At 36.7% G+C, this 15,656-nt stretch overlaps 1 protein-coding gene across 1 annotated transcript in view; it reads right to left on the bottom strand.

Moving 5' to 3' along the window:
- Positions 1–619: 619 nt before the first annotated feature.
- KAT2B (lysine acetyltransferase 2B) overlaps positions 620–15,656 on the bottom strand; it is a 45,886-nt gene continuing 30,849 nt past the window's right edge. The window contains exons 11-18 of the mRNA XM_075705250.1: positions 15,285–15,411; positions 11,978–12,088; positions 10,213–10,356; positions 7,339–7,453; positions 6,558–6,594; positions 6,140–6,203; positions 5,958–6,042; positions 620–2,635 (exon numbers count right to left, since the gene is read on the bottom strand). Of these exons, the coding sequence (XP_075561365.1) occupies positions 2,442–2,635; positions 5,958–6,042; positions 6,140–6,203; positions 6,558–6,594; positions 7,339–7,453; positions 10,213–10,356; positions 11,978–12,088; positions 15,285–15,411 (877 nt within the window). The 3' untranslated portion in view covers positions 620–2,441. The remainder of the gene's footprint in view (positions 2,636–5,957; positions 6,043–6,139; positions 6,204–6,557; positions 6,595–7,338; positions 7,454–10,212; positions 10,357–11,977; positions 12,089–15,284; positions 15,412–15,656) is intronic.

The following is a 15,656-nucleotide window of genomic DNA, read 5'->3' as shown; positions in this document are numbered from 1 at the left end:
CTCCCTCAACAGTAATAATAAAAGCTGCAGCTAAGCTACTGAGTGTTTGAAAATACTTGTTCACAACACAGCCTTTGGATGTTGGAACAGAAACTTAACCTTCCACTTGTACCCTAAAATCCTGGCCCTGGGCGTTACCATCTTCATTCTGAAACTCTTTAGTACTATAGGAACTGAAGCAGAATGATTTAACTTTAGATGCTCTTTTTCTTTCAGCACGGGCTGTAGTTTCCTCCTGTGTATATTGTGTCTGGTGAATAAAGGAGTCTAGTAGACAAAAGTGAGAAAACAGCATGAGCATGCTTTGAGGTGAAAAATTAAAACTTTTGAACAGCTAAGTCAAAGAATTGTTTGAGATGTTGAGGAAACAGGCATAACAGCCCTGTAGCTCAGTTAGTATGAAGCTGGGAATGCTACTTGGAATGGTCACAGCTTTCCATACTGAATTCTCAGCACCATGCTCCCAGTGAACTCAGGCTTTTTTCCATTTTTTTTCTAGTATACGTGGAAGATGCACTGACTGCACTCTTGTAGATTACTGTGCTCAGCTGTGAAATTGCTTCAGTGTGTATATTTGTAGTGCAAGAACTAATTAATGAAAAAAAGAGACCAAAATAAGTAGGGTTTTGTACATATATAATTTAAAACTATTCTGTACCAGTACAATATATTAATTTTACAAATGTAAAGTTCATCAGCTGTTAAAGCATTTGCAAAACCACATATCCTACTGTAACTTTATTGCACAGTATCTATGAAAATATTAATTCTTAAATTAGAAAACAAATGTTTCAATATAGAAGAGACAATCTGATTGAAAGACGATAAGAAAATCTACTCTGAAAATAACAAAATTTCACAGGATACCAAGCTTAACAGGTGCATCTGTAGGGCCAATCTACAAAACAGGATTATAGCATCCAGTACTGGCTATTTAAAAAAAAAAAAAAAATACTCACTGTACCTTTGTTATAGATCCAAATGTAGGTCAGACTAATCTCATACAAAACACTACAGCAAGTCTAGTGTTAACATTTTGAATACCTTGTGTACCACATTTACTACTTCCAGGTAGTTCCTGACATCTACTTGCTGAATCGACTTGTGATTTAACATTGCACAGGCATTTTGCAGGAATATATTCTTTGACACAGCACAGGATTGGGGTTTTTTTTCAGTCTTAAAACTATTGGGTTTTACCAGTGTAACATCTGTAAATATAAAACACCAAGAATTAAAGTTAAATCTGTTTTTCACAAAAGCATTTATAATTTATAGTTACAAACTCTAATTAGAAAATGTCAAGTGACAACTTTTTGGCCTGTACTGATCTCCATTAGGCAGTTAGGTGTACCTCTTAAATGTAGTGCAAGCAGCAAAATATATATATATTTTTTTAATATATATATATGTGTGCTCAATTTGAAGATATACTAACATGAGTTGTAAAATGTTAATATATTCCTGGGTCTACATAATCACAGTTCATAAGCATTAACAATAAAGCTTGGTAGAAAATCCAGTTTACCACAGAGCCAAGTATATAAACTAGAAGCTGTCATATGTTGACTTCTTTTGTGTACAATAGTCTTATCTCTGCTGAATAATCTGAAGAATTTATCAGTGAAGAGTAGTAAATAGGGTGGATCATGAAGTGCAGCAAAACCTTAACTCTTACTAAGCCAATTGAAATTGTCTAGTATATGCAAATCAGATTCTCTGAAGTTATTTGGGGTACTTATGTCCTGCATAAGCCAAGTCACTATGACATTACACACATAGCCAGATTTTTTTTTTTAAGTAGTGGTTATGAGATTACAATTTGCAGGTAAAATATTTATCAAAACCCAAAATGAATAGAAAAACTTGCATCTATCAAAGATTACAGGCAGTCCTTTTTCAGAACTGGCTGCTCTTCTCTCACAGCTTCTCAACCAGCTGAGTGTTTCTTTTAAAAAATAATATCTTATAAAAAGATTCTACAAAGAAACAAGTGTTTCAGACACACCCTCCCCCAACTGTTGTTTTCCCTTACTGTTTTCTTTTTTACTGGAAAAAAATAATAAAACTTTATCAAATAGGTACTGCATTAGGTAAGCTATAACGTCTGTTGTCTGGGAATTTTCTTCATATTCCCAAACATGTGCAATTTCCCACATGTTTTGTGGGGTTTCTGAGGCTGTAGCTGATAAACTTATTATGAACATACGGTAATGGGCACACAAAAGAAATTTTCCGTAATTAAATACATTATAAAGCATTTTAATAAAATATTTTTTGTAACTTCAGTATAATACATGTTTGCAAAACTAAAAGGGTTTTTAAAAGTGCTAAGTATTAAACAGAAGTTTCTTGAAACCTTAAAGTCCCACAACTCAGATATATAATGGCTTCCCCTGCCCATAAAGTAGGCACACTGATTGGTTGTAAAAAAGACAGTGTCACTTGTCAATTAATCCAGCTTCTTTAATTTTTGTGTAGAAGAATTTCTCCAGTATATTGGCACATTTGTAGTATTCACTCTCGGGGGGGTTGTACTCTCTGCAATTTGTAAAGACTCGCTGCAAGTCTGCCATGAATAATTTCTTAGACACGTAGTACCTATTCTTGAGTCGCTCACTCATTGTTTTGAGATCTGTACAGGAGAAAAATACATTAACAGAGTTTGATTCAAATACTTTTTGTATGCAATATCCCTTTAGACTGATGTGCCATTTAACATGAACTGGCAAAGCTAGGATTTGGAATTCCTAATTGCCGTCATCTAAGGCGTGGTCCCTTCTTTAGCTTCAACAGCAGTTGAGCCCCTGGAACTAAGCAATATTTCACCGTAAGAATGATTTTGTGTAGAGTTTATTTTTTTCTTCTTTAAAAAATTAAAGCATCGTTCTTTTGTGTTCTCATATTTCTCTGAGTTTTCAGTGCGTATTAGATGTCCTTAACTCTTCTCTAACTGCTCTGTGAGGGAAAGCTGCTGTCAGCTCTGCTGGAGGAGGCCTTAGGAGCATATAAACAAAGAATGCAAACATCACAAAACATGTATGTCAACCTAAATCCTCACTTCTGTGCGAACGCAGCAGAGGAGAGCCATCTGTCCATACAACAAGCAGTACTTGCAGCTTTGAAAAAAGATGAAATGTTCCATGCTCTACATATATTTTAGTTACATCTTCAAAGTTTATAGTTACGTATCCCTTTTTAAGAGTCATGTGACAACAGATCTCTCCTGCTTTAAACGCATCATATAAAACCTTTATTTACAGAACATTCCTTAAGAAATGTTTTCCTTTACACTAAAATCAGTCATCCATAAAATACATAAATCATCTCAGTGTTCTCCACACAGTTGCTTTCCCAATAATTCTTATCAGGCATTTAAATATTTTGTCTACATTACAAGTGTCCTAGGAGTGAATACAGGAATAGAAGTAGTGGGAGGTGCGCTGGAAGCCTTGGCTTTTCTCACCTCAGATGCTCTAACAACTATTTTTCTAGCAATGCTTGAGCCAGGCTTCAGCAGCACCTTTGTGAAACCATTACAGAAACAGCTGAACTGGAGAAGACTTACTGCCAACAAGTATTGCAAGGAAAGCAGAGACCAAAGACCTCCAATGCAAAGGAATTAAAATTTAACATTTAAAAATACAGTTGTGAGTATTTTTGGTTTGGTTTGGTTTTTTGGGTTTGTTTTGGTTGGGTTTGGGGTTTTTTAAGGGAGATTTGACTTTGGTAAAATAGAGAAAAACACTGACAAATTGACATGAGGGGATTATTTAAGAAGAGTTTGATGGATGCTCTCAAATACCTCTTCCAGTGCTCTCAAATACCTCTTCCAATGATATATAACTTGCCATTTACCAGTGTTGCACAATATTTTGCAAAAGCAAAGGCTCATTCAGCTCCCATTCAGTCTGAAATTTGCATGCCTACATCTAAACTAGATAGAATCATAGAATCGTTTAGGTTGGAAAAGACCTTTAAGATCATCCAGTCCAACCATTAACCTACACTACCAAGTCTACTCTAGGCCAATCAAGGGTAGACTAGACTAAACCATGTCCCCAAGTGCCACATCTACCCGTTTTTTGAACACTCTACCCGTTTTTTGAACACAATATCCATAGTCTAATTACAGTATCCAACTGAGAAGGCTGTTCCACTCACCCTATAGCAAACATTGCCTGGCTAGTCAGTTAAAACATTCTCCTCTAACTATAGTGAAAGTTTGGCTCCACCTGTCACTCAGCCATACACCTTTTGTATTGCAGATGAAAAGGGAAAAAACCAAACAGTATTTCTTGAAAATAAGCAGCTGAAAGAGCACTTAAAAAGAGGGGAAAAAAGTGTTTATACATGAGAACTGACCTTGGGAGGTGGTCAAAAAAACCCTACAGCCGTACCTCTGAAATATTGTACAATTTAGTCTGTATGCAAACATAAAGACAAATGTTATGTCTTGTACGTGATAGCGTAAGAAAAGACAAGGCTGTTTCTTTTTAATTGAAATTAAGTCTGAGCGATTTTTGTACAGTATCAGCACACTGGCAGTGAGAGCAGAAAGCAAGCAGAAGTTGATCATGAATCAAAACGTGGTTTAGTTATGCTGGGTTCCTTAGCTGAAAAAACAAAGCAAAACTAAACCAAAGACCTCAGCTTAATCCTAAAATGAGAGCTGCTGCTCCCACCTCCAATGTAATGCATCTGAACAAGGATAGAAAACATTCCTACTTTGGGTTTGCCAATCCAGGCAGTAAAGTTCTTTGTAACCGCTGTTCAGATTAAACAGACATCTAGATCTAGCCTTTGCTCAGAAAAGCAGATGGAGGAGAAAACTCTGCCACGGGAGGGTGTCAACATTCTTTGTCTTCATTGCTAGAAAATACATTTGTGTCAGGGATACAGGGAGCCGGATGCTGTTTTATAAAGTACACATATATTTGCTATTTGGAAATTATAAGTTGAATATAAAAAATCATAACGCCAAATTGGTATACACAGGCTAGGAGCCTATGCAAAGCAACATGAACAAACACTTTCATTCTCTGAGAAACTGATTGATAGTAGCCTGCAATGAACTTGTATTTCATTCTCTAATAACATTAAAAGGTACAGAAACTATAATCAGAAAGATGGAGGTGAGTATTGCATAAACAACTAAGGAAGAGCAGGATTCAGTTTTAAATCTGCTGCAATACAAATCAAAACGAGCATCTGTTTAGAACATCCTGAATCATCATTGAAATTATGTGACCCAGCAGCCAAAAGCAAAGAAAAATGTTATTAGCAATGGTGTACTTCCCTTTGCAAGTAATGCTGCATAAACAATAGCTGCATGATTTAAAAATAAGAATAAATAAATAAATAAACGACCTCAGACAACTTTGACAGATCTAAAATACAAAGATAAAAGTTATCTTACAATCAGTTGCATGAAGCATTTTCCTAAACTTAAATTGGAGCAAACTGTTAAGATATAATTAGAAAACCCTGGTACTTTTGGAAAGGTTTTCTCTATGTGATTTAGAAAGCTTAAATCTGTTTTTCAAAGCAATTTAAATGCTCAGGTGTTCCTGAAAGTTTGCCTTGAGATTTTTTAAACGTACCAGCAGGATCTGCAATGACCAGTTACCACACACACACGAACATATTCATACAACTCACACAAACCAGCTCAGTCCTGAAAGTTTCTAGCTGACTGCACCATTTAAGAGCTTGCTAGGGCTCTCTAGGGCATACTAAGATTTCACATGTGTACACTATAGATGCTTCAAAGGTCACAAAGCAGTCATAAATTTCAAATGACAGCACTGCACTCTTGGCACTTCAGAGCTGCAAGCTATTCAGCTGCAAGTAATATATGTCTTTTAACATAAAACAATCAGATTACAATTTATCTGCTATGTCTCCGGCTATAAAGATTTTTAAACTCTATACTTAAAAAATGTTAATGGCATTACCCATGGGAAACCTTATAACTTCATAATATCCAGGAGCTTCTGTTCTCTTCACAGGTTCCATGAAGGGCCAAGCGCTTTGATGGCTCTTTGGTAAAGAAAAAAGTAAGGTATCTAATATGGAAACTCTATATTGGAAATCATTTAAAAATCTTTACAGAAGGTAAACTAGAACTAGCACTCACCTTCACCTGCTGCAGAATGGTTTTTAACGTGCTGTAAAGTTGATCAGGATCCTTGGGCTCCTTACTTGAAAGAAAATAGGATAAATATAGATTACATACAGAATACAAAAAGATTAGCTTGAATCCCTTATCTTCATTCCTATGACGTGCATCTCACCTAAAAGCAACTTCAAAGTTTCAAGCATTTTATGGAAGAAATTAAAAAAAAAAAAACAAAACAAAACAACAACAACAACTTCCCCCCCCCCCAAAAAAAACCCCAAACAAACCAAACCACCAAACCCACTTAAGAACTCACCCTTGGAGATTATTTATCTCTTTCCAATGGATGGAAGGAAATATCAAATGACATTGTTTAAAGACTTTTCTCAAAGGAATCTCCCAACTGCTTCATCATCTTACTTTGTGCAGCACTTACCCTCTTTCTTTTCCGCTTGGTTTCCAGCCAGTCTCTCCTGCACACCAACAACATGAGAGATTACATGAGAATTACAGTAGGTCAAAACATTAACTGAGTTATAGCAACTCTAAAAAGATAAGCCATTTCAGCACTGCTGCAGTAAAATGGGTTTATTTTAATAAAAGCTACTCCTAATAAATAACACAACCATCTAGCCTGCAGCCCCATTCAATTTCCTACATGCCTCTTCCTCCAGACTGCTGAAAAGATTCTAAAATATTCCTACATGAAAGACACATTTTTTCATTAACTCAGTACACATTTTACCACAACCTCTGTGAAGAATAATGATGTCAAAGTTACCCAATTTGATTCCCTAGGGACAGAGAATAAATTGCAGAAAAGCAGTTGAAAAAAATCCCCCAAAAGATGATACTTAAATGTTCTAATTCTCTTTTGTCCTGTAAGTCCACATTTAGCACAGAACAGGAGTGCAGTGCATAACAGTGGTGCCAAAGGGAAATTCTTGACTGCACTGCGATACAAATCAAAGAGGGGTCACATATAAATAAAATTGCACACAAGTACATAAAAGAGCATCAGCCTGGGATGCCTTGGAGAAGTCTCAAAGACAGCAATTGTACTGGAAACACAACAATCTTCATAGAAATCAAATCCACAGACCAAAACAATTCCATTTTAATCAAACAGAAACACATGACTACATTAGTATTTCTAGTCTTGGACCTTTCTTGGCCTGTTCTGCTTCTGTTCTACATTAAAAGAGTTTGATACATACTAATTCCAGGAATGCTTTCTATAGGAATCTGCCGTACTCCATCTTTGAAGCAAGAAAGACCAGGATAAACTTTTCGTATCTGAGCTTGTTTCCTTTCTATGAGCTTTTTAATGATCTGTAATAAAGCAGCAGAGAAAGCATAAAAATAATTGATTTGCTCAAAAGTAACCCAGAGGATTAATGCAGAACTGTGACGAACAGAAACCCTCTTGCTTCCTAATCTTATGGTCCTTACAGATCCCCTGAAGCTGGTAACAGGGGTGAGCTACCTGGCCAAACACCGATTCTGCAGATGGGGCTACCAAGTCTCTCAGCTGCCTCTTTAGGCACAAATCAGGAAGAGAAGGGGTCATTGCTTGCTGTATTGATCACAAGCTGCACAGCTCCTGGGAAGGTGCCAGCAGAGGTAAGGAAGGAAATTTCCTGGAAGCAGATTTGGGAACTGGCTATAATTCTAACAGCTGGTGCTTCTGAACTGCTTCAGCACAGCCTGGTCAGAAATTTCAAGGCACATATTGAATGCGCGTATTTCAATGCACATATATGTTCATATTCCAAAATTTTAGCAATACCTGTTCACTTCAAAGTCTCCATTTAACTGTAGGAGTTGCTTAGATACCAGTCAGAGATACTCTTACTGAAGATTTTCGCTTGAGGAAGTCAGAATGACGCCACTCTTTGAAACCAACATTCTACTCTGCTTGTAAATGCCAGAATAAGTTTTCCCAATTCCGGGGTACATTCTGTTCTGCTTTGCAATCTCATTACCTCAATTCTAAGTAATTTGCTTTGGTGCTTTTGATAAACACTTAGACGCTTACCTAAACTTTGTGCATCCTGAATATGCCACTTTCAAAATGGCTTACTTCATAACTGGGAGTAAACAAATGTGCACCCATTCAGACCACCAGTTTGAGAGACTATTCTCTTTGGAAATAATGAAGATGGGCATATTTGTATTTTTAAGGACCTTCACTCCCACACACATAGTATTTTCTCTCAATAAAGAGGAAAAGAAAAAAAAAAATCAGACTTTCAATAGAGGTTACAAATGTTAAGAGAAATGCAGCATACAACAGCACCACAGTCAGATTCCAGCGTAACATCAAATTACTTTCAAACTAATTGTTAAATCCACCTTAAACCCTTCTTATATTGTAGGAGCTAGTGGCTCTTCCTGATTAAAACAAGCTGTTCAATCAGTAACACTGATTACACACAAGTCAGCAGGTCACAAAGCTTTGCATAAAAGGATTTTTCATATTTTTCAGAATGACTGTAAATGAGCTACAAATCAGGCAGTGCAAACACAAATGGTGGTCTGTGACCGGTACCCGGTGTCAGGTGATGTGGTCTTAGCAGCCATAGGCTTACACTCCAATTCTTTAAATAAAAGCTTAGGTCATTAGAACATTCAAAATTCTACTTATGTCCGGGTATCATCTTCATTGCTTTTGATCTGAGCAGACAAGTGAGCATTCTTCATAAAGCTGCAGGCTGTGAGGGCTATTTCTAAATTTCCTTGGAACAGGGAGAATAAAAAGCCCGATCTGTGTTTTGACTGTCACACAGGCAATCCTAAGATGCACTTCCAAAGGTGTATATATTTATTCTCAGAGAACATACAACAGCATAGATCAGTGTATAATAGCATCTTGCTTTCTAATCATGGTAGACATGAGATGTCTGGAGGACCAAGGCACTTTATCTCCAAGTGGAGTGTCTCCAAGCACTTTGGAACAATATGGACAGCCCACCAAATGAGAGAGTGAAGACTGCAAAATAACATATGCTAATAAAGCAGTCCCAGAGTCAAAATCTTAAAAACTAACTTAAGATTTTGGAAGTGACATGTTGATGGTTTGGGCCTAGAACTGTATTACTGCAGTTAGGCGTGCCTGAGATGTAACAGGCTACAAGAGACATGTCCACTACCCGCCCACCCTGACAACATCCCATTCCTCAGGGGAAGGTGATATGTCCAGCAGGAGACCAGGATGTGAACAGTAACCCAAGCAAGCAGAAATGAGAGTGAAAAAATTATGATCTATGTCGTATGGACATATGAAAACTTTCCCAATGAGTGAAGTTAAAGAAACCTTGCCAACTAAATGTATAACACTCAGATACTGTCTTTCTTTCTACAAGCATGGGCCAAATAGTTCCACTGGAAGGAATATAATTGTTCCATAAAGAAGCATTTTAACAAAAAGTCATGAGATTTGACCAACCTTGAAAGAACAAATTATCCTTGTCATTTATATTTCTTTAAATACCCAGGAAGGTATTTAAACACAACTGGAAACATCTTAATTATTTGGCTAATAAACTGCCTTATTATATGGAATATTCTTATGGACTAAATAAAGAACATCCCACATAAACTCCAAAGAGGGACAGCCTGGAATTTAAGACAGCCCACCCTTGATTTGTATATTAAAATAGTGGCAGAAAAAATAATCCTCTTTCTTTCAAGTAAAATACAGGACATGCAGTACAAACACCCCATTCAAAAGTCTCTCTAATGAACACTACTGTCATGAGGGAAGGAATTGACAAAGCTGTAGAACAAATCATTCTCACAAGATTTTGCTTAGTTATCATCTGTGACAAAATTTAGCTATGAAATATTCCTCAAAAATATCAGTACTTTACAACACTTCTGTTATTGTAAAGTTAGTAAGGTAGAATTTAATGCTTCAACTAAAAATTATGGCACTGGGACTTGAATGAAAGAATTATTCTAACTAATAAAAATACATATTCCAATGTTTTAAGCACCAAAGCAAAGAAGAGAGCTAACCTGGCACTGACTGAATTGTTTCTAAACATCTGAATAGATTATAACGTTCAGTGTTTCATTTCAGCCTTTACCTCTTTTTGCTTTTTAATAATGACAGAAAATTCCGTGTAGGGGATCCTTGGATTTAATTCACATCCCATTAATGTGGCACCCTCATAATCCTTGATGTAGCCAACATATTTTGCTTTTGGTACTTTAATATCTTTGGAGAAACCCTGAAGAAGAAAAAAAAGTCAAGCTGTCATGATGCCATTTTCCTTTGACATTTGTTTTAGTGGAAATGCTATGATGATTTAGATCCAAATTCATCATAATGTTAAAATACAGACAATACAACAGAAACAGTTACAGACCGTGATTCATGGGTTGCAAACACCTTCTCATGGGAGTCACTTGATACAAGAATAGTTAATTGCTTATATGTATAGGAAAAGAACGGAGATAGGGGAGATAGGGGAGATAAAGAGATGAAAGAAAAGATTTTTACTGTGGAAAAATTTCCTGGATTTTTTCAAAAATTTGTTATTTTAATATTAAAGGATGCCAGTCCTGTAGTCATTAGTCAAGGCAAGTTGCTGTTGAAGTCAATGAGATGACAGGAATTTTATAGCCAGAAAAAACAACATGTGGGTTTTTTTAACTTTTGTATTTCAAGTGAAAAAATAAGATAATAAATCTTATTAAAATTTCCGAAGTTATCCTACAGTCTTCATACAGTTCAAAAGTTAATTGAAAAACAAACCCGCAAAAGAATTAACCAAGACTATAAAAAGCAGTGTAGGACTCTCACTTTGGCTGCATTTTATTCTCCTGTTACAGTGGTATCTATGAAACTGCAGTAAAAATCATTAACCCAATCAGGTCTTCTGCCTCACAAATTACCATCAAAGGCTTCAGACTTACACAGAGACTGAGCACCTTCAAACTGGGGAAGGGGCATTTCAGACGTGAAAAGGGTCTGTCTGCACAGATCTGACAGCAGTATCACAAGCCCAGCTTTTATTAATTTTGAATGTGTGAAGAGCAAATTGTATCAGTTTTATATACAGAATCATAGAACAGCTGAGGTTGGAAGGGACTTAAGGAGGTCATCTAGCCCCATCCCTGCTCAGAGCAGGTCTCATCAGATCTGGATGCTCAAGGCCATGTCCAGTCTTGAAGACTGCCAAGGACAGAGATTCCACAACCTCTCCGGGCAACACTTTCTAGTATTTCACCACCTGTCCTGTGAGGACAGGAAGAAAAAAAAAAAAAAAAGTTCCTTCTATCTACTTGCAATTTCCCATGATCCAACTTGCATCCATTGCCTCCAGTCCTGTCGCTGTACATCTTAGAAACAGACTCCATCTTCACTCTATCATCTGACCAGATAGTTGACACCTGTTTAATCTATCAAATCTATCTGACAGATCAGACATCACAAACTTTCCTGAACTTGAACCTCATGTTTCAAATCAGGAGGAGCTGTGAGCACAGGTCAGGTAAGTTCTAGTCTGCCGCAGGTATGTCTGGTCCTTCTTTACACTTCTTATAGAATCAGTGAAGGAATTCAATGAACGAAGCAGCAGCCAACCCATATTTGACTGGTTTTTAGACTTGACAAATTATAGGCTATACCATACACCTATATTCAGATGATTCCATTGAAGTAAAATGCATTATAAGCCAATATCATTACACAAGATGAACACAGAGCACATCTACATTCTGTAGATAAAATATACACATAAAATTGTACTATGCATTTTATCCAACTACTTTGTCACATCTAGTTGTTTAGTTCATCACTGCTAGATGTTATGTTCTTGCACCAAGTAATTTCTTACATTGACTTACTTGTTTTTTGAAGTAGCCAATAGCATATTCATCTGCATACGTGAGAAAGTTGAGAATGTTGTGTTTGATGTGGTACTCCTTCAGATGGTTCATTAGGTGAGTCCCATAACCCTGTGTGAAAAGGACGAGGAAAAAGCCGTTACAAAGCCTTTGGGGACTGCACGTATCGGAAACTGTGGACTGAGGTTTACTACAGACTTTTTCAAAATGCAGTCTTTCCTCTAGATGCTGTTTTAACTTGGTGAGGTGTACTTAAGATCAAACTGGTTTCAGCCTTATAAGGGTATCTTTGTGACCCAACAGGGAACACAAAATATCACAGCTTCTAGTATCTGATTCACTTGTAATCTAAAAGAGACAAAACCCTAGACTCTCTCTAGGGGTAAAGCATAGCTCTGAAGAGGTACATTGTCCTGGAAGTTGTAATTCAAGGTGCACACAATATTTTTTTCCTTTTAAGTTAGATATCAACTATTAATAGTCACATATCTCACCAATAACAAAACCACATATATGGTAATAGTAGGGCACCTTTCTTGGCCATATCAGTTCAAAACCGCAAAGCAGTAGGAATACCAAAATGACTCCTCCTAGAGGAACACATTCTGGGAAGAGATCTCTGGTTTACTGTGTTCTATGCACTTGTAGCAGAAACAGCCTCTGCCTCAAAGGATTTATAATCTGAACTTATCATAGGGCATAAAAGGGAATAATGAAACAGTTATTACCATAATAAGCAGCAGAAAATTATTGAGTCCACAATCAAATAAATAGCTATGCCTCCTGACTGCACACAGGAATAATTTCCATTTTCATTCAATCCCAAAGCAAACAAAAGGTTCCATTTATTCACATTTCCAAGTAAGCTATAGGTCTTCCCCTTCTGCTGTGAGATGAATAAATGTAGAACAGACAGGAAAGCCCATAATAATGTGTTGTTCCTGCATATGGTCCGATTTTAACATCATGGAGACTAACTGGACACTTACAGAAACATGCATAGAATCATTTTGGGTACTCTGTTCTTGAAAACTGAGGAAATTTTTACTTACACACATAAGCCAGAAAAATAAACTGGAAAGTATATACTTCTGATTTAATTCACAATTTAACAGCCCTAATAGCCAGATAAAATCAAGTTAGGTAAGTGCTGAAGCTCAATACAAAAAAAATTTAGTAGTGACATCTTTTCTTTAAATCCTACTAATCTAGGTAGAAAATTTGTGCATTAATCCTTCCTTTCCAGCTAGTGTTTGGAGCATCTGTTATTCAGACCTCATATTCGAAACTGAGACCTCATGTGTGTAAATATCAGTACTTCTGAATTTGAAGAAGCTCTTAAAGCCATGGGTTCACTTGTTAAAGTGGCACACATGCATGGCATCAAATACAAAGAAGTGATTTGACAACTGACAACATGTTAAGTGGTACAGCATTTCTTAGAACTCAGAAGTGCTCAAAACAATGAAGAGACTTTCTAATTGCAAATCTGTGTTCTCAAATTCTTTGAGGAGGACAAAAACTCTGAACCAACATTTTTAATGAAAAATGTTTTCTTTAAATGCAAGCTAGCAGTACCTGAGCTAGCCAAGCTCCTTACTTCCCTTCTTATCAGCAGTGTGAAAGGAACAGCGTATGAGAGACTGACATTTTATTTACAACTGAAACATTGCAATTCATTCCAGTAATTCTAAAGCATCTAATTTCTGGGGGGGAAAAAAAAAAAAAGGAAACTTTGTGTCTCAAAGAAATTCCAGCAATTACGATGATGATTACTTCAAATATTTTCTGCTAACCTATTGTTTTATAACCTTCACAGGATTTATTAATTCTCACAAACACTTGCCAAAGTCTAACAATCCTAAAAGGAAAATAAGCCATGTACAGTAAAATTTAAAATAATTTTGTAACATGGGATCAAACGATCTCAAAAACAATCCAACTTTTAAATATCACATATAAACAGTAACCGTATTTCTTACTCCAGCCTCAAATTGAATTAAAATAGGAATTTATTTTTCCCAAGAGTGGGCAGTTCACCCATGTGTGAACATTTAGTTTTCCTCAGTTACCTGCTGGGAGGGGACACCTTAGTCAGATAGGAATGTGGGAAGGCAAATTTTCAGAAATAGTCAACTGATACAGTGAGACACCCAGAGGGTAGCAGAAGAAACTGTGCGCTGTATGTGCATATGCAACCTTGGAGGCCCTCTGATGGGTCAGATTTCTTTGCTCTATTATATTCTGAAAGGTTATTCCTAGAGAATCGCAACACACCTTTGGCAGCCTAACTTGTGTAGTGCAGTTGGTTGTTTTAGTAGAATGAAAACACCTTTTATGAATTAGTCAAGCTTAGAATACATACAACTTAAGCATATTACATTATTGTTTGCATTTGCTAAAACACTTTGGATAGTTTTATGGCAGGCCAGTGCTAAGTGCAGAGGAATGTTCCTCTCTAACACCACAGTTGAATAAAATAAAATATAACCCAAGTACTAACAGCTGTCACAGGCTTTCAATCCCACTTTGTTACCCTTCCACACCCAGAGCTCTTCCCTTCAAAACAGGGCACACTATTTCTGCATGTTCAACTGCTACAAACTCTGAATTAACCCACATCTCAGCTCTAACAGTTTCTACTGAAAAACATAAAGCTACAGCACCATCTAAAGGCAAAATCCTGAATCAAATGGTCATAGTTAGATCTACCTGTAGTCCCCAGGAAAGCGGGAGGAATCTCCTGTGTTCATAGCGCTCCATATTCTTTCAACACAGCCGCTAATTCTCAACACTCAGAGAACGTTTTGTGAAATCAACTCAAAAAAGAGTGTATAGAATAGACCGTGTGCTTATTTTGAGATGCAAAACCATACCTAATTCTTTTGATATATCTCATTTTGACTGAAGTCATGTAACACCACAAAGTGATTAAACGCAAATTACCATCACACGCAAGCAATACTTATTTCAGTCAACCATGAGGTGTTACACTACACAGAGAGGCAACTGCTGAAGTCAGATGAGTGAATAGTCTAAGAATGGGAGACTACGGGCCACTATTGTTGTTGAGAAAGATTGTATGTATTTAATTAATTACAAGTAATCCTACTATTATGCTGATGATTCTAAATTTGCACATTTGTTTAGTTTTTGTGTATTATATTCAGAATCACTGTATCTTTCAAACTCTATTTGTTTGGGAACTGAGCAATATATTCAGTGTGACTAACAAAATTAGGAGCATATGTGGGAGTGAATAGGACTCAAATACCTTTAATAAACCCTAGTAGAGAATTATTTTTACCTTGACTTGCTCATTGGAAGTCACAGCGCAGAAAACAATCTCCGTAAATCCTTGGGAGGGGAACATCCGGAAGCAGATACCACCAATAACACGACCATCTTTTATTAATGCAAGGGTCTTGTGTTTCCTGAGTGGACAAAAATAACAGCCACTTTAATTCATGCACATAGTACATAAAGTGCCATTACCTTCCTTTTTTCAGAAACTTGATTCACTTCTTTCCATGATGCTAATGCAACTGTATATGCCTCTGTTAAGTTAGTTGCTCAATTCTACAGAAGAGTTGCTATTTTAACACGATGCTTTGAATTTACCGTAAAATTCATCATTCACGCTGCAAGGTCCTGGCCTTGCCAAGTACTCCTAGATACT

The sequence above is a fragment of the Pelecanus crispus genome, chromosome 2 (assembly GCF_030463565.1).
Source record: "Pelecanus crispus isolate bPelCri1 chromosome 2, bPelCri1.pri, whole genome shotgun sequence".
Classification (NCBI taxonomy): domain Eukaryota; kingdom Metazoa; phylum Chordata; class Aves; order Pelecaniformes; family Pelecanidae; genus Pelecanus; species Pelecanus crispus.
This window is presented reverse-complemented; position numbering and strand designations above follow the sequence as displayed.